The sequence below is a fragment of the Nestor notabilis genome, unplaced genomic scaffold (genome assembly GCF_000696875.1).
Source record: "Nestor notabilis isolate BGI_N333 unplaced genomic scaffold, ASM69687v1 scaffold6697, whole genome shotgun sequence".
NCBI lineage: Eukaryota > Metazoa > Chordata > Aves > Psittaciformes > Psittacidae > Nestor > Nestor notabilis.
This window is the reverse complement of record NW_009936007.1, coordinates 1-18352: the sequence shown is the minus strand read 5'-3', so window position 1 is coordinate 18352 and position 18352 is coordinate 1. Positions and strand designations below refer to the sequence as shown.

Here is an 18352-nt window from a genome sequence, read left to right as displayed (position 1 = left end):
CCACCCTGGCCTTGAACACTGCCAGGGATGGGGCAGCCACAGCTTCTCTGGGCACCCTGTGCCAGTGCCTCACAGGGAAGAACTTCTTCCTAATGACTAATCTAAACCTACCCTCTTTTTGTTTATTGAATAATCAAATAAATATATTCGTATTTCTCAATTTATATTGGTTCATATTATTATTTATTATGATTAAATTAATATAGTATAATTAATACTGTAATGTGATTGCAGCTGCTGTTCTTGGCATAATCAGAGATGTAAAAGTTGATTTTCTTTTTAATAGCTGCTATTACATTTATGTGTGACAAGAGATGCAACAAGAAAAGGTCATGTGGACGACACAAGTGTAATGAAGTTTGCTGTGTGGTAAGTTTATGTGTGGTTTTATAAAGTTGTTCATTGTGATGTGTGTTTGGTTTTGATTGTGACGTTAGACTTTTTGCCTTTGTATCTTTCCATTTTTGTACATCTTCAATCTCTATTTGCAGTGTTGGTCATCCTTAAAAAGTTTGTGTGTGCATTTATTTTGCAGCATTTGTTTTGTGGGCATCATTATAAATGTAACACAATGTTCCAGCCTAAATGCAATTAAGTCATCATAAAGGTGCTTTTTGTCAATACAGTGATTCCAGGGAGGATGGGGAATGGAAAAGTATTACTTAATACAAGAAGCATTAGCTATGATGTAGGTATCTCTGCAACAGAGGTCTTAACCAGAATCCACTTTTTGAATTGTGTATCCATAGAGTGATGGAAAAACTGTATAGATTTGGCCTAAGCTATTTTTTGCACTACACAGTTCTGTCAATTAGTAGGTCATGACCTTACAGATAAAAATAAACCAATGGGGTATATAGTTCAATTCTGATTTTTTCTTTTTCGCCTTCCCCTAGGACACAGAACATAAGTGTTCTTTGGTTTGTGGTCGTAAACTCAACTGTGGGCTTCATAGATGTGAAGAACCCTGTCACCGGGGCAGTTGTCAGACATGCTGGCAAACAAGTGAGTTACGTGCAAGAGTATGGTAGTTCTCATGTGTTACAGAAATCTTTTCACTGAACTGTCAGAGTGGAACACAAATGTGATCCAAATTGACCAGAACCTGAAGAATATGCAGCTAGCTTTGATTTTTGTTTTTTCATGAAAGAGAAAATTACTTCAGTTCAAATGAGTTAACGTAGTGTTTGATTTTAATACTTAAAGTTGAATTACAATTAAATATATTGGTATGTATGTTGATCCAGCAATCACTTAAATTTGAGGAGTCATGCAAGGAAAAAAAGCAGTTTAGAAAGAATTTTAAAGTCAAGGGAACTCTTGTTTAACAACGTAATATCTGTTAAAGGTATTGAAGTATGTAGCAGAATTTATTTAGCTGCTTAGAATTCAGACTTTCCCACTTGGTACACTAGTGATCTTTCTCTGGGCAGGCCCATCTGAAGAAATAAGAGGTTTCAGTCATGTATGTCTTAGGCTTTCTGGTCGTGTTCTGGATGGTGAAAATCAGTACTAAATTGTTAGAAATAGCTTGACAGGGAGCAGATATTAATTTTCCTGCTAATTAATTTAAAGATTTAAGTTGGTGCAATAGCTTTAGACAGGTATGTACCCTACTAAAAGCTAGGGGATCATATATTGATTATTTTGCACCATTATAATAGGTACATAATAATAGATTTTCTGATTTGGGCCTGAAGCAGACAGAAGAATGTTTCCTTCTGGTAGCAGAACCTTTAGTTGATCTGGAACATCTTAACGTGTAATAGCCGTTTAATTCTTTTATTCCTCAGTCTCCTAATATAAATGTAGCTTATCACAGAAATTATAAGCTATTTATTAAATGCAATCTTTGAAAGTTGATCAGGAAAAGCCTGTAATGGATACATACTGCCTGTGACAAAGAACTTCCAAAACATACAAAATTGGCCTTTGAAGTATTTGGACAGGCTCATAAGCTGCTTATGAGGATCCATGTAATACTTAAATGACCAAGTATACAGAAGAAACTATAGGAAGAAGTCTACACACTACTGTGCCTTCGGTTATTTTCTCTGGAATTTTCCCAGTACCATCCGCAGGACTTGGCAAAGGATCAAATCTAACCACTGCTCTGAAAAAGTCATGACGGGGGAAGTTTAGAGTATGGGGTTTGGTACTTGCTGGAAGGGAATTCAAGGGATACATTCCCATTTTCAAGTAAAAGATAGAACAGCAGCAGCTTTCAATTTGACATGAGCATTTGTCTTGCTCAAAATGTTGCTGTCGGAGAACCACTCTCTCAAAGCAAGCATAATTCGCAATGAAGTAATGTTAATGAAGTTGTCTTGAGGAGCCATAAAAGCCAATAAATTCACTAGGGTGGTGCTTAATATAAAAATACTCTGAAGCTGGAGTAAATATTTGCATGTTATTTAAAGGCTTCTTGTAGCAAAGTGCAAATACATGTAGCCACTGGGATATGTTTTACTTGGGTTTTTCGTTTGGTTTTTTTTTCCAGGTTTTGATGAGTTAACTTGTTATTGTGGTGAATCTGTGATTTACCCCCCTGTCCCCTGTGGCACTCAGCCACCAGAGTGTAAAAAAACATGCACCAGGCCACATGACTGTGATCATCCAGGTGAGTCAGGCCATTTGGTTTTGCGTGGGTTATTTTGTTGTTGGTTTTTGTTCATTTTGGGTTTGTTTTCTTTTAAATCAAAATCGACAGAAATGTACATTGGTCTGTTTGAAAATCTGTTTGCTTTTTTATTAGATGCTTTTTCAGTAGTTGTGAATGTTTCCCAAAGTCTATGTTTAAAAGCCAACCAACTAAATACTTGCCATGAATACTAGCAGTGGTACTTACGACTGGTAAAAGCATTGGATTTTTTTCTGACCATTATTAATAGTCACAACACACTAAACGTTATATTCCAAAGCTAAGTGCTGTTGCAACAGTAGGATAATCTAGTGAATGGTTAGGTTCTGTATTCCTTGGAATTACCTTGACTGATCGCAAAAGATACAGTGCAAGTCGAACAAATCTGTGTCTGACAAATTCTGTCTTGATAGTATAACTCTGCTTAGAAGTTACAAAGTTCTCTGATATTTCATTTAGAAAACATGGAATAATATTCACCTAAAAAACCTGCCATCATAATTTTTAAAGAGTACTTTAAAGAACAGATTAACCTTGCATGAAGCATCATAATTCCCATAAATTGTGTTGTTCTGAAATGCAAACTCATGTTTGATAGTCTTGACTGTCTCCTTTAATGCATTTGACTAAAGTATGCTAATAAAACTGTGCTGGCCTTTATATTTCTGTGACTGTAGTGTACCATTCATGTCATAGTGAGGAGAAATGTCCACCCTGTACCTATCTCACTCAGAAATGGTGTATGGGCAAGCATGAAGTAAGTCTGTACTCTTAATGTTTTTGAATACTAAGTAATGTTCTGGGACTGTAAGGTTAGATTTTTTTTTTTCTTTTTTTTTTGTGGCCTCCATGGAATGGGATATGTAACTGGAGCTTGAATTTAATGTGATTGAATTATAAAAGTATATCTTTTATGTCATGTGCATTCAGACCAACTGCTATATTGGACTATGATGTAAAGAAAAATTCAGTCTTTGTCCTAAGATATTTTAGTATTACAGTTCTTGGGTGGACAGTGCCAAATGAAGGTGTAAACAGCAAAAGTACTTTCAGATCTGCATTTGTAATTTTTCCTTTTTAGTTGTCATCTTTTTCCTCCCCTCTTCCAGCTGCGCAGTAACATTCCTTGTCATCTCACTGACATTTCCTGTGGCCTTCGCTGCAATCAAATGTTAAAATGTGGAATGCACAAATGTAAAAGAATCTGTCATAAAGGAGAATGTCTTATAGATGAAGAGTGCAAACAGCCATGTATTATTCCAAGGCTATATTGTAATCATCCCTGTATGGCTCCATGTCATCCTTCTTCACCCTGCCCAACGACGTCATGCTCTGCAAAGGTTAGATACCAAAAGAAAATTCAGAGGAAGCAAACTCACAGGAGAACTGTATTGTTTAAGTATCAGCTTGTAACAGTTGTGACAAATGTTTGTATATCATAGCAGGACATTTTTTCCATAAACTTACTGATTTTAAAAAAAAAAAACCAAACCTATACATCACTTTAAATTAACAATTATTCCACTAAAAAGTGACTTTTTAAAGGAATAAACTTACTCCCCTTACACCCCACCTTGGCCATAAAAAGGCAAAAGTTTAGAAAAGCCGCTCTCATTTGTGATACAACAGGTTGATCTTCAGTGTGAATGTGGAAGAAGAAAGGAGAGTATGATTTGCTCAGAAGCATCTAATACATATCAAAGGTTTGTACTGTAATAATTCCTTTAATTCCTTTCTGGAGTTACTTTTTTGCAGGTTGATTAAACGTCAGGCTTGACTAAATATATGTAATTCACAGGCATTTTCACACTTTCTTTGTACTTTGATATATGGTTTCTTTCTTTCGTATTCCCCTGAGCTTTCATACCAGCTATGCTGTACTAGGATACATTCTTCATTTCATTGTTGTTAGTGTAACTGTGGCAGTGTGTCAAAACTCCAATCACCCATCTGTGGAATTCTGTTCTACCCACATTGAGCAATTAGATACAGACTAATTGGGCAGGTCCAGATTCAGGCTCCTGAATGCAGGTGATTCCATATAGCAGTCCATGTGCAAGTTCCCTTAATGTGTGATTCAGTCTAGTCAATACAGGTGATGAAAGCTAAGAGTAATTTAAAGTCATTCTAAAATAGCTAAATTCAGGCATCAGGGCTTTGGCCATAATATGAAAACTGAGTTCTACCTAACTCCATTCCTGTCTCCAGATTCTATTTCTAAACTTCTTTCTTTGTCTCTCTTCAAGAGAGGGCAAGGAAGGGACAAGAAAAAGAAGTAGGGCTTTGGAAATGAAAATAACAATACAGTAATAATAACTACTTTTTTTGTTATTATTAAAATAAAACAACTTTTCTCTCAGGCTGTGATTGAGAGGGAGTCAAAAAGTTAATCTACGGTTGAGGAAGTTCTTCCCTGTGAGGGTGGTGAGCCACTGGCACAGGTTGCCCAGGGAAGTGGTGAATTCCATCCTGGCAGCGTTCAAGACCAGGCTAGACAGAGCCTTGGGTGACGTGGTCTACTGTGAGGTGTTCCTGCTCATGGCTGGGGGTTGGAACTGGATGATCTTAAGGTCCTTTCCAACCCACACCATTCTGTGGTTCTATAGTATTGTCATGGTTTAACCCCAGCCAGCAACTTCACTCACTCTCCTCCCCAACATTCCAGTGGGATGGGGAGGAGAATCAGGAAAAGGTAGAACCTGTGGGTTGAAATCAAAACAGTTTAATAATTGAAATAAAGTAAAATAATAATTGTAGTGAAAGGAAAATAGCAAAAAGAGAGAGAGAGGAATAAACCCAAAGAAATACAAGTGATGCACATTACAGTTGCTCACCACCCACTTACCAATACCCAGCCCATCCCTGAGTAGCGATCGGTCCCTTCCAGCCAACTCCCCCCAGTTCCTATACTGGGCATGAGGTGCTGTGGTATGGAATAACGCTTTGGCTAGTTTGGGCAAGGGGTCCTGTCTCTGCTCCCTCCTGGCTTCTTGTGCCCCTTCTCACTGGCAGAGCATGAGAGACTGAAAAGTCCTTGATGGGGGTAAGTGCTACTGGGCAACAGCTAAACCACTGGTGTGTTACCAGCATTGTCCCCAGACTGAAGCCCAAACACAGCACTGCACCAGCTATGAGGGAGAAAATGAACTCTATCCCAGCTGAACCAGGACACATGGTCAACCAGAGTTCTGCTCTGTATCCCAGTTGATGGGAGAGCACAGTCACAGATTCTGTCTTTCAGAGGAAGCTTCTTAATGTTTGATTTATTTGGAACTGCTATTTGAGGGCCTGAAATAGTAGCCCAGCTTAGGATATGCTGCTTTGTTCCTACTGAATGCTGCCTAGATTCAAATTCTATCAGAAGATGGCTTAGCATTGATACAATAGGTGCTTAATATTACCTAATGAAAACAAGAAATGTGCTAACCAGAAACAGTTAATTTTAGTCAAAGTTGAATGCAAGACAACCTTAACAGGAGTGGTGATGAGTGTCTCTTCTTTAGAAAAAAGGGGTCTATTGCACTATGAATACAAATCAGAAGACTGACTCAACTTTGAAATGCCAGTTTAAATTGACACGTGCTCATCATAAATGATAAACTGGGAAGGTAACGTAATTACAAGTCCAAATTTTTGAAGGCTGTTATTTCTCCACTAGTTGTATAGCTCTGCTATAGAAACAGGCACTGCAAAAGTATTCATGTAAGGAAAATAGTTCTTTGAAGTCAGTGAGAATCCTTGCATGCATAAGCTGAATACATATGTATATATCTAGTCAGAGCCAAAGTCAAGAGGAAGGGAAAGAAACAATCAGTTTAAAGCAAGTGTTTGCTGGTTCAAATGCGTTCGTACTTGTCTACAAGTTACTCTTGGCCCATGTGATAGCAACAAAAGCAGCATTTAATGCCAGCTAAGTTTGTGTGGTAACTGCAACTGTTAATGTTGCTGAAAAATTAAAATATTCTGGTTTCATGAAGTTAGGTTTGGCTTTTTTCCGCACCATCTGCACACTCGGTGAGAGAATCTGATAAATCTGAAGCCGATGTCCCTCTCAGTGCTTTTTGGGTCTATGTGTTATGATTATCCTCTGTCCTGATAGATGATGAGTTCTCCGAATGTGAAATAAAACAGAGAGACAAACATATCCTTTAATCGGAATTCAACAGAAAGAATCATTAAGAGGACTGAATGTTCCGTTTTCAGGATTTTGTTCCAGAATGGTGTGGGATAGTTCACTAAAATCTTAATGTATGTTTTAGTTACAGAAATTTTAGCAAGAAAATCAGACTGGGAAGGCTTGTTATTGGAGGGAATGATGAATCTTTATAAAGAAAATATCAACAGTCTCAGTAGGCATTTTGCTCTTTCCTTATGGCTTGAATAATCTATATTTTCTAAGCAAATTTCAAAATACTTTATATTCACTTTACAGCTTTTAGTTACACACAGTTAAGGAAGAATCACATAAAGGTTAAAAAAGCAATTAAAGCTGTACAGTCAGCTGCAGTTTGCATGTTAAGCAGGTGAGAAGAATAAGTATTCACACTGCCTGACTTAGACTTGCTTAGAATTGATGCTCTGAAAAATTCCCTCAAGTATGCCTTGCTCCTAGTTGCTTGAGGGAGATGAGACAGAGTAGCCTCTTAAATGATATAGCTAAAACTAGGTGGTGTGGAACAAGAGTCCTATTCTGTAATCTGATGAGTAAACAGTCAGCCTGTCTTCTTCCACCTGGAGGTTTAAATCTGCAGCTTTATAAGCCTTTTGAAAGGTTTATGTGTTGCCTCAAATGAAATCTAATGCTCTTCTTTTTCAGAATAGCTGCTATATCTATAGCCACTAAGTTAACAGATCTACAGCTTGGAGATTCAGTGGAAATCAGTAGGCTTATTACAAAAAAAGAGATGAAGCAGGCCAGGTAAGGAAATCCATGTAGAAACATGTTTGAAATCCTTGTGTATACCTGAATCACAAGCAATGTGGAAAATACATAATATTGTGAGCAAAAAACTTAAAAAAAAAAAAAGCTAACATAGGAAGACTTTAGATAGCCTGGCTCTTCTGTGCCAATACTGCTTAAAGAGTATTTTGCAGTTTTTTAGTGCTTCGTATTTTTGCTTTTATGTAGACTGACATCTCTGTTATTGACTGGTTTGTTGTAATTATGTATGGAACGGTAGAATTGGAGTTTGAATTTCTTTCTACTCAGCAAACTCTTGGAGTTCCTTTGGACTTTAGGTTTCTAGACACTGACATTTTTGCTATTACTTCAGATTTCAGCATCCAGCATTCCATCCTGGATGATAATAGACCATGTTTTCCCCTGGTCATCATCTTACTATTTATAATATTTTTCTATTGCCCATTTTACATTTCTTATAATTTTTATCCCAATTTGATTGGCATTTCTGTGTTCTAGTAGTAGCTCGCACTGCAAATCTGCTTTTAAGTCACAAAAACACCTGTGACTTAAGTTTGGTGGTTTTCTGTTCCTCCTGATATTCCTCAGGGTTGGAATCACTTGTCTTTTTACTTCTAGTATCATTTCTTTAAGGAATTGTCAAGTTTTTCCGACATCCTTTTGTCAGAAACTTGACTTCCTGAAGGATTCTGCCTCAAAGTTGCTGTATTTTTAGGTTTAGTTTTTTTTCTGGTACCATCTTATCTTTCTTAATGGTGAATGTGATTATTTCAGTGTGTTTTAAATTTCATGTTCCTTTATATTGTGTAAAGTCAAAATAGTGAAATTTTCCCATACAGTTGCTTGATGACTTCCTGTATCAAAAGCTGATACCAGCATACTTTGGCTAGTCATTCCGATCTGTTTATTTGTTTAATATCTATGAAATTGGAGCACATTTTTACCAAGTCCTTTTGGGTATTTTTCTACACTGAAATAATTTTAACTCGGAATGTATGGGCAAGGTGAACTAATATCAGAAAGGACAGACATGTTATAGCAGCTGTATACTTGCCAGGAGAGCGAATAAGACACCAGTGTCTCTGTTGGTGTCCCAGCCTTTGCAATATGTAATGTAAATGATGTTGTAATCACTGCCAAACATATTTCAGTGTGGGCAGACTTATACTGCCCTTTCTTTGAGTAGTTGAAATCACCAGAGATTACTTCACTTGGTGCAGATCTTTTCTAGTTTATTGTCAGACTGCATTATTTTCAAAGTAACTTTAAAATCTCCTTTATTCTTTTCCAATAGCAGAATTTTTTATGCAAACTGTGGAGAGATTTCCTTTCTTTCTCTCATCCTGGGGGGTAGCATATTTGTTTAGACCTAGAGTAGCTTCTCTAAGTTGGCTGCATTCCTCTTCTAGAGGAAGAGAATATGATTCAAGCAAATGGCTTTAAACAGTACCAGGTTGATCTTGGAGTGCAAGTATGTTAGCTTTTTTCTGCCTCCACCAGAAGTTGCGGATCCTATAGCTGTAGGTCTCCAAACGTAATACATACCACTGAGTGAACCAGTTTCCCCTGTAGAAATTATTTGTTTGAAATCAGGGAACTGTTATCAGAAGAATCAATTCACTTGTGCAGTCTAAGGGGTAGAAGTTTGTAAGTGCCACTGTGAAATTCTGGAGAACTCTTGATCCTTCTCTGACATTTTAATCCCTTAAAATTATAAAATACTTTACAAAGATGAAGTTCAGAAAAGTGAAATTTGTAACTCTACTGACACTAGAAGTTATGGGCTTCATTGAAATACTGATTTTTATAGTGTATCATAATCCTCTATACGCATAGCTAACTGTCCTGGTTTTCCTGGCTGCTGCATAGAACTGACTATCACATCTTACTTTGTTGATATCCCATCCTTCTTAGCATCCCCTTGATGCTGATATCAGCTGCATTTTTTTTTTTCTCAAATGATCTAATTTACCAATATAACCCAATTCAGAATCTGTTTTTCTCAGCTTCTGTATGAAGTTGGTAACTGCTGCTTCTGTTCAAGACCTGGAGAAGGGCTTGTGTGCTCAAAGATCTTTGCTTGTGTTGGTTGGTTTGTTTCTTTTTAGCTGTATTATCTGGTCTAATACCATAAGCTATTCTCACACTACTTCTTTAGGCTGTCATAATGATATGATACCAACAAAGCTACAGCTTGAAAGTGTGAGTAGCAGCAGTGATTCTAGTTGTATTTTTCTTTCTTAATTCAGGTTGCAATGTGATGAAGAATGCTTAGCTCTGCAAAGAAACAGGTGGGCACTAAACTTGGGGGTTTTTTCTGTTCAAAAGTTCATGTTCAGAAAGTCAATGCTATGGAAAAAAACCCTTTCCTGCATGACCTAGAGAACTGATAAATGTGGAGATGATCCCTGATCTATATTGAGCGATCTGAGATCTTAAAGAATATTCTAGTGAATAGCCATCCAGAGGGACCTGGACACGCTTGTGAGGTGGGCTAGTGCCAACCTCATTAAGTTTAACCAAGACAAGTGCAAGGTCCTACACCTGGGTCGGCACAACCCCAGGCACAGCTACAGGCTGGGCGGAGAAGAGATTCAAAGCAGCCCTGAGGAGAAGGACTTGGGGTGGTGATTGATGAGAAACTCGACATGAGCAGGCAGTGTGCGCTTGCAGCCCAGAAAGCCAACCGTATCCTGGGCTGTATCAAAAGAAGCATGACCAGCAGGTCAAAGGAGGTGATCCTGCCCCTCTCCTCTGCTCTTGTGAGGCCTCACTTGGAGTATTGTGTCCAGTTCTGGTGTCCTCAACATAAAAAGGACATGGAGCTGTTGGAGCAAGTCCAGAGGAGGGCCATGAGGATGATAAGAGGACTGGAGCACCTCCCATATGAAGACAGGCTGAGAAAGTTGGGGCTGTTCAGCCTGGAGAAGAGAAGGCTGCGTGGAAACCTTATAGCAGCCTTCCGATATCTGAAGGGTGCTTACAAGGATGCTGGGGAGGGACTCTTCATTAGGGACTCTAGTGGTAGGACAAGGGGTAATGGGTTTAAACTTAAACAGGGGAACTTTAGGTTAGATCTAAGGAAGAAGTTCTTCACAGTGAGGGCGGTGAGGCACTGGAATAGGTTGCCCAAGGAAGTTGCGAATGCTCCAACCCTGGCAGTGTTCAAGGCCAGGCTGGACAGAGCCTTGGGCGACATAGTTGAGTGTGTGGTGTCCCTGCTCATGGCAGGGGGGGTGGGGGTAGATGGTTTTTAAGGTCCTTTCCAACCCTAACTATTCTATGATTCTATGTGTAGTTTCAAATGTACAGACTGTATCTTCTGTGAATTGTTCCATCTGTATTAGTAAGCATTATCTTCACTCTTCAATGACAACCTGTTTGGGAGGCTGGGAGGATTTGTGGTTTTACTTTTGTTTGTATTTGGTTTTGTTACGTTTTGGTTTTTCCCTCCTGCCCTTAAATTTAGGCGTCTTGCTGAGGCTCTTGAAATAGATGATAATTCTGATCCTTTTAACATCCGTTCTCCTGGACCGAAGTACAGTGAACTTCTAAAAGAAGATGCAAGGTATGTGTTCTAATGCTGGCAGGTGATACAGGTATGGGTGTTGAGAGCAAGATGGGAAATGCAGAACAGTTCCCTTTACTCTTGTAAAAATGCCTATGTTTTACTCCTCTCTCCAGCCCTGGAAGTAGGTGGTAATTGAGGCAAAAGAGATGATGTGTGTATCTCAAAACCTCTGGAATGAGAACATGAGAAGTAAAAAGTGTCTGATGGGTTTCTTTGTTCTGTAATAGGACCAGATTTGGAATGGGAACATCATTTTCCACCATTATTCTCACTATGAATCAGTACCTGTATGTGTCATGCCTCTACTGCTTTCATATACAACCAACCCCATCTCACTGTTTCTTTAGTCTTTTCAAGACAAAGACAAAAGTGACAGATAAGTAATGAAATATGCTCACATATTTGTTTTAAAAATATGTTTTGTTTTAAAAATAAAGAAATGGAATCAATAAAACACTTGATTGACACAGAGCTAAAACTGTGCCAGTGCTGACAGCAAAGAGAGCTGTTAGGCTGAAACATCTGAAAATGAGGCAGTAGAAAGTCAAGGTAATATCAAAAGCATTATCCTAATAAATACTATACAATTTGGAATGACAATTACTTTGCTGTTAAGTGAAAATTTTATGTAAGCAGCCATACAGAATTTAAGAGTAAATCAAGCAACCTAAAACTCCTAGTATAGAACCAGAGACAAGTACAGATGAGAAATAAGCAGGTCTGACTGTCCCTGCTCACCCAGGTATCTGATCAGGGTCATATAGTGAAGACCAGTGAACTGCAGGATTTTTCTTTGCTTTGGTTTATCTTCTTGTGAAATGATTTACAATGGGCTTCATTTTCTTCTGCCACCACCACCACACCCCCCAGCCATATCCCCTGCCTACCATGCTTTCTGTCTTGTCTTCCTATTTGAATACTTCAGTCTTGACTATCTTGGGATTTCTTGAAGCTGAGATACATTCCAACTATTTCTGTCAGATATGTATCTGTCAGAAATACAATACAAAAAGTATTTCTGGCAGAAATACTGGTTGATTTCACTGGTGGCTTTGAACTGATAACTCTGGCTTTATATTTTTGAACACTTCCAGAAAAGTGGTGGAATCACCATCCCTGAAATCGCCTTAGTGGTGGCCGTGGCAGTGCTGGGGTGAAGGTTGGACTTGATCTTAAAAGTCTTTTCCAACCTAGTTGATTCTATAGGCTCCTGAAGGTTTGATTTGTTTTTTGAACATGCCCCCAGTCTGTGAGCTGGTTCCCCAGTAGGTTTTTAAATATAACACGTCAGGTGCTTGTGGACCCTTGGGTGCTTGGTTCCACTTTTTTTTTTTTTTTTTTTTCCTTCTTACTTCCTGTGCTCACTTCACCTTGAAATTTGGGTGTTCATGGCTGGCAGTCCCTGCAGCATTTGCTTTCTGACTCTCTGGAGTGAAGCTCAGCCTAAAGAGATCAGTGGGTTTGGTGATTGTTGTCGTTTGGTTTTGAGGTTATTGGTGCAATATTCTTTCCAAAGCCTCATGCCATATGGGCTGATGCTGTGTTTCACAGCTGAGGTGTCTGGAGGCCCCTTTCTTCTTAACTCTACAAGTCCAGGTCCTTTTAGCATTTCTCCCAATGTAATACTTTTCTCCACTGAAGGTCCAGGAGTTCTGATAAGGGATGGACATCCTCTATGGTCCATCCATTGTTACAATACCTTGAAGGTTTTCCAGTGATGGGCTGAGTCCCATCATACCAGTGATCAAATGATGTTGGTAGCCAAACTACTCAATGTTGTGATTTTGCATGTTTGCTTGAGAGTACTTGGTCAGCATCCGCAGCTTTAGTAGGACATCTCCCAAAGATGGTAGTGCCTGCTTTGGTTGGCACTTCTTGACTAATGAAATTCTGACATCATTCACAAAGTAGTGTTGTGTTGGTATGAAATGGTGCCTGTTTTTGAAGAAATACTTACTTACTACTAACCAGCTTTGACATGTGAAATATTCACATAGCCTTTTTTCCCCGTGAGGATGTGCCTTAACAAATAACAGCCTTACTTTTGGAGTTAGCTTACCTACTTATTTAAGAACAGAGAGCAAAGCTCACCTTTATGTGAAAACTTGACCTACTGTGATTAAGCAAGGTAAACCAAAATCCTTCATATCTCTTATCAAGAACATTTTCTTTGCTTGCAAGTAGCCTTATGCTGCTGCTTTCGTTCTTACTAATTAGTTATGCTAGACAAGTAGGCTACCAAAGTTAGTGCACTTTTCCTCTGTCATGGAAAAGAACTCTACTCTGTTTATCCAATCCTCATTTTTGTGTTTAATCAGGTATTCTAATTAAGTGAATTGCCTCAATGACAAGTAATTTAAAAACCACTGGAATAGCAACTTTAAAATCCTATATTATCTATTTTAAAATGTAGAATTGTGTAGGCAGTAGAATTGTATCGTAGACTTTTATGCTGTGTTCTAAGGGTTGAAGGAAAAATAATTCATTTTTTAAATAGCGATGACATACTTGCCTTTTTGAAATATAAATAGTGTAATAAATCAAGATGCTTCTGCTTTGGTTAATTAAGTCCTTAAATTTTATTCTTGTTGAAAATAATATTACAAAAGATGAAGATAATGTATCTTTGTAGACTCTTACCTCATTTACCTAGAATGTGGTTTTTGCAGGAAGGATTTAAAGTTTGTCAGTGACGTTGAGAAGGAAATGAGAATGCTTGTGGAAGCTGTGAATAAGGTCAGTATGCAGATACTCTGTATGAAACAGTTTTGTTCAGTTTGGGGGAGGAGTTTAATGTTACTAAACTTTATTAATTCTAATAGTTATGAGTTGACACTAGGTCTGCTTAAGCTCCAATAGAGTACACAATTATAAATAGAACAAAATTTTTGGGAGACACAGTAATTCAGGATCACTTTGGTGACAGCCAGGCTTTGTTTAAAGATTCAATCAGTGCTAGGCTTTAATGCATCAATGATTCTCATTAATTTTTGGATCTTTGTTAATCAAGTATTAATCATTGAAGATGGTGTTTAAAGGGTCAAACTTTGAGGAGGAGGAGGGCCTAGGTTCTTCTGATCCCTGTAATGGAGTGGGCTCACAAATTTGTGTATACCTTCCTGCATTTGCCAGTGTGTAAGGTAGTCCTGTAAGGAGACTCGGATTCAGCCTCTGTTGTTTTGGCAGACTCCAGAATGCCAAAACAGAATCATTGTTTTTCTAGTGAAAGCAGAATTCCATCTTCAGGCCTGTCAGATGAGCATAGTCCTGGATTGCTGCTGCACTGTGCCTGACCCAGTATATGTAGTTCAAAGGACATTATAAACCACGCTATGCTCAGTTGCCCTTAGCTCAAGAAAGAGTACACTTCATGTAGAAAGCATTAATTTCCTTCCCTCTACCCCCTGAGGACAGTTATGTAACTTTTATTCCTTCTTTTTTATGTATGATGTTTTCTTAAACAACCTTTGTGCTTGTTCACCTACCTAATGTTCTTGCCTGTTGTTTTCCACATTGACAAGGAAGTCTTAAAGGGGGCCATCTGTGTATAATTGTGTTCAGGCCCCTTCAACCTCAGGCACTTAGTAATAGATGCATAGAACAGTTGTTATTACCTAAAGATAATTTGCCCAGTGTTGTGTTGCTTGTGGTTATCCTATTTTAAATATACCTTTGTTATACACACATGTACGCACATAGACATTTCTATATCTCTAACTGTGTATACCAGTGCCTATGCCTGTACTTCTATCAAACCAATATATGTACTATATATTAAATAAAGGGCAGCCACACGTCTTGAATTTGCAATATACAGTAAATTAGTGACATCAAATATGACAGAACAAGAGAACTAGAAGGCTCAAGAGCATCTTCAGTGCTTTATTTCCAGCTATTTGTTAAATAATGATCCTGTAAAGCAGACAAATGTTGTCTGTTAACAAACATGTACATTGCGGAAGAGAATGAAAGAATGAAACCAAACCAGATGTGACAATCTTCACCCTCTCTGACCTAAAGGGAGAATTACCCAGTGGTAACTTGAGCTTTAATTGTGGTCAGGATGAACCAGTTAGGTGCACATGACAATTCGCTATCTCAAAGATCAGTTCTGCCCTTCAGGCTATTTGTGTATTGCTATTCCATAGAGTACAACAAGTCCCCATAAGTAAAATTATACTTGATACATGTGTATGTGTACTTTGAGGTGATGGAAGCAATAGAGAAAACATAATTTTGGGGGAGTAAATGATCATTTTTAGATTATTTTTCTGTCAGTACTGAGACGTTAGCATTTTGGGGTAATAATGTTGTTGTAGCAGCAAAATGTTAGAGGTAGAAGCACTTTCTTTTTAATTCTTTTCTTCCCCCTGACCCTGCAAAGGAAAACTTCACCTTTTGTTTTTGTTCTTAACCTTATCTCTGGATTTCAGGGCAAGCATACAAAGAAGAGCCATTGTTACCCACCAATGAACAGAGATCACCGCAGAATCATCCATGAATTAGCTCAGGTTTATGGCATTGAAAGTGTGAGCTACGACAACGAACCAAAGCGCAATGTTGTTATCACTGCAGTGAAGTACGTAATTCATGGTTGTTTTCAAACCTATTAATGATGGTTTAAATAATTGCATGTTTTTATCACTTGAGTTCGAGTTCATTTTACACTGCTACCATCAATATGCAGTAACTTCCAGTAGAAATTTAAAGCAGTTTTAAAATTGCTAATTTCATAGGTTTCTTATTTCCACTAGTCAAGTAAATCTTCAGAGAAGAAAACCCAATTAGACATAAAAAAGCTAATAAAAGATTTTGCAAGACTGTTTTCCATTCATCTTCATAGTAAGTATTTGTCTTTTTGGCATCAGCTGGATTTGATAGAGGTATCAAAGATGATAAATGTTATCAAATTTTAAGAAAACTTAATTGCCGGATTGAGAAGTCATACCTAGATTTGTGCCTTCTCTGAAAAAATCTGGTATTACAACTTACTTGTTCTTCATCTGACTGAATCTGCCACAGAGTATATTCCTGGACAAAGAGAGACCTGGAATTACTGCAAATTAGAGAGATTTCTGAGCAAATCTGGAAATATTTAGATAAGGCACACAGAAGGCAATTCATATTACAGAAGGGGCTATAGCTGGGGAAGGTTGATTTGAATTACAGTCTTGTTGTTGCTTGAAGTGTAAGACACCGAGTAAATCCTTACAAATGCCCTTCTCCACGCTTCCCTGTTGGTTATTTTTGCAGTCACCATTTTTGGAGGGGTATGCAATACCAGATTCCTTCTGTACCAGGTTCAAAGGTTACTTCTCAAAGGACATTACCCGGACCTTTGTCCAGACTGGTGTGGTGGAAAGGGGAAGGCTTTAACTGTTTTACACACATGCTTTACTGTACCTGTCAGTCTTAAACTCTTTTACTTATATGAATTTCCTTCTCCTATGCATAATGCTGGATGCCAGAGCCTGTTAAGGAGCATTTGCTTGTTGTTATGTAGTGACCAATATTTAAGCTGCTTGCATGGACTTGAACATCCTGGAAGCATTTAAGAACAGTCATCCCTGTAAGGCCCATCCTTTTCCTCTTCCTTCCAAGAACAATAGGGTCAGTCTCTCCTCACGAACAGGGGACTTTTCAGGAAGGTGACAGGGTCCCTGCACATTGTTCTCACTAAGAAAACCATATCCTGCCACAGTCTCATTTAAGTGTTTTCTATTCTCCTTCTTCACCCAGGATTTTGTTTGATTTCAGTGAGGTATGTCTGGATACAGTTCAGGAGTGGTTACCTAGCTGCAGACTATGCAAGACCAACAGGAGCAAAGATCTAAATAAAATAAACCCCTTGTAACACCCTTATCAGATCATGGCAGTTGCATCCCAGAAGGCAAAAACTGTACATCCCAGTGGCAGGATTGGAAGGAAATCATATGTTTAGAGGAAGCAGATTTATTGTTTGGCTTCTTTAAGTTTTTCAGGTACTAAAACATGCCCAGAACATCTCCAGGTGCGAGTTCATTCTGCTTAATAAGTTAACTGTCTACAGCCTTTCTGGTATCTGCAGTTACTTCACATCCAATTTGACAGAAGTTCTTATGGCTTCCTGAAGGTACATTCACTCTCTAGGAATTTTCTCCTCTGCCATGAGGAAAAATCTTTCTCCCCACCCTTTGCAATCACAAAGGTCTTTTCCAATGGCTTAATCTCAAGACCTGTAGCCTCTAAGGCTTTCTGAGCAGCGTAAGTACAAATAGTGCTATGGGTCACCAGCCAGGGTAGTTTAAACAGCAGTCCTGCTCCAGAAGAGAGCTACATCTCCTTCTTACTGTTTTTCTTTCAATCTCTGCATCGTTTGGCATGAGAACAGTATGTGTTACCTCTTGACAGCTTATGAAAGTGTATCTTAAGTCCAGACAGTCTAATTACGAGATGCTTCATTATTCCACCCAAACTGCATCAGCCCTGGGAGACACTTCTCACAAAAACCTGCTCTGTCTAAAACCTAATGGATCATTATTGCAAGTCTGTGTGGAGTCAGTTCTGGACAGATGGGTGTAGTGCTTCATACCAAAATAGATCAATCCTGGAGTTATAAAAATTGAACTTCCAGTCTTCAAGGGTAAGGTAAGTTTGAGTCCTGGTTTTCACAGTTCAGTTTTGTACAACAGGCCATCTTATCAGCACTACCAATGCCTTAGAGTCAGCAGACAGTTATTTATGTTCTCTTTGTTTTTCCTTGGAGTCCTGCTAGAAACCTGTCGTCTCATCTTTGTTGCTTGGGGCAGGCAGTTGTCGTCTTTTTTTTTTTTTTTTTTCCTTATTTTGAGAATAAGTTAATAGAGTAGCAACTGCCGTATCAAAATGTCCAAAGTACTTGCAGAACCTTTTGGTTCCATCTCCACAGTTTTGCTACAACTGATGATAGAGAGCCATGATTTATGTTAGCAGGAAGGGAGGGTCTGCTTTCCTTCTCCTTTCTGGCAGTTAATTTGTCAAGGGGTTTTTTGTTTTGTGTGTTTTCCATTGTACACCTATTTAGTTGAATTCAGTTGTTTGGTTTTCTTCCAGATGAATTGAATATAATTGGCTGTTTAATTTCTTTATTTCCTTGGGTTTAAAAAAACCCAACTAAAAAAAACAACCCACAAACCAGAACGAGAGATATTCACAGAATTTTGGGAGATTGGAGTCAACCTAGCATTGTCCTATATATATA

General features: G+C 38.4%; 1 protein-coding gene across 1 annotated transcript in view; it reads left to right on the top strand.

Moving 5' to 3' along the window:
• NFX1 (nuclear transcription factor, X-box binding 1) overlaps positions 1 to 15712 on the top strand; it is a gene marked incomplete at its 3' end in the record, with an annotated part of 34270 nt that extends 18558 nt beyond the window's left edge. Inside the window, exons 12-22 of the mRNA XM_010018119.1 lie at positions 287 to 369; positions 897 to 1005; positions 2501 to 2620; positions 3319 to 3398; positions 3751 to 3981; positions 4271 to 4344; positions 7458 to 7559; positions 9812 to 9853; positions 11032 to 11130; positions 13803 to 13869; positions 15567 to 15712. Of these exons, the coding sequence (XP_010016421.1) occupies positions 287 to 369; positions 897 to 1005; positions 2501 to 2620; positions 3319 to 3398; positions 3751 to 3981; positions 4271 to 4344; positions 7458 to 7559; positions 9812 to 9853; positions 11032 to 11130; positions 13803 to 13869; positions 15567 to 15712 (1153 nt within the window). The remainder of the gene's footprint in view (positions 1 to 286; positions 370 to 896; positions 1006 to 2500; positions 2621 to 3318; positions 3399 to 3750; positions 3982 to 4270; positions 4345 to 7457; positions 7560 to 9811; positions 9854 to 11031; positions 11131 to 13802; positions 13870 to 15566) is intronic.
• Between the last annotated feature and the right edge of the window lie 2640 nt (positions 15713 to 18352).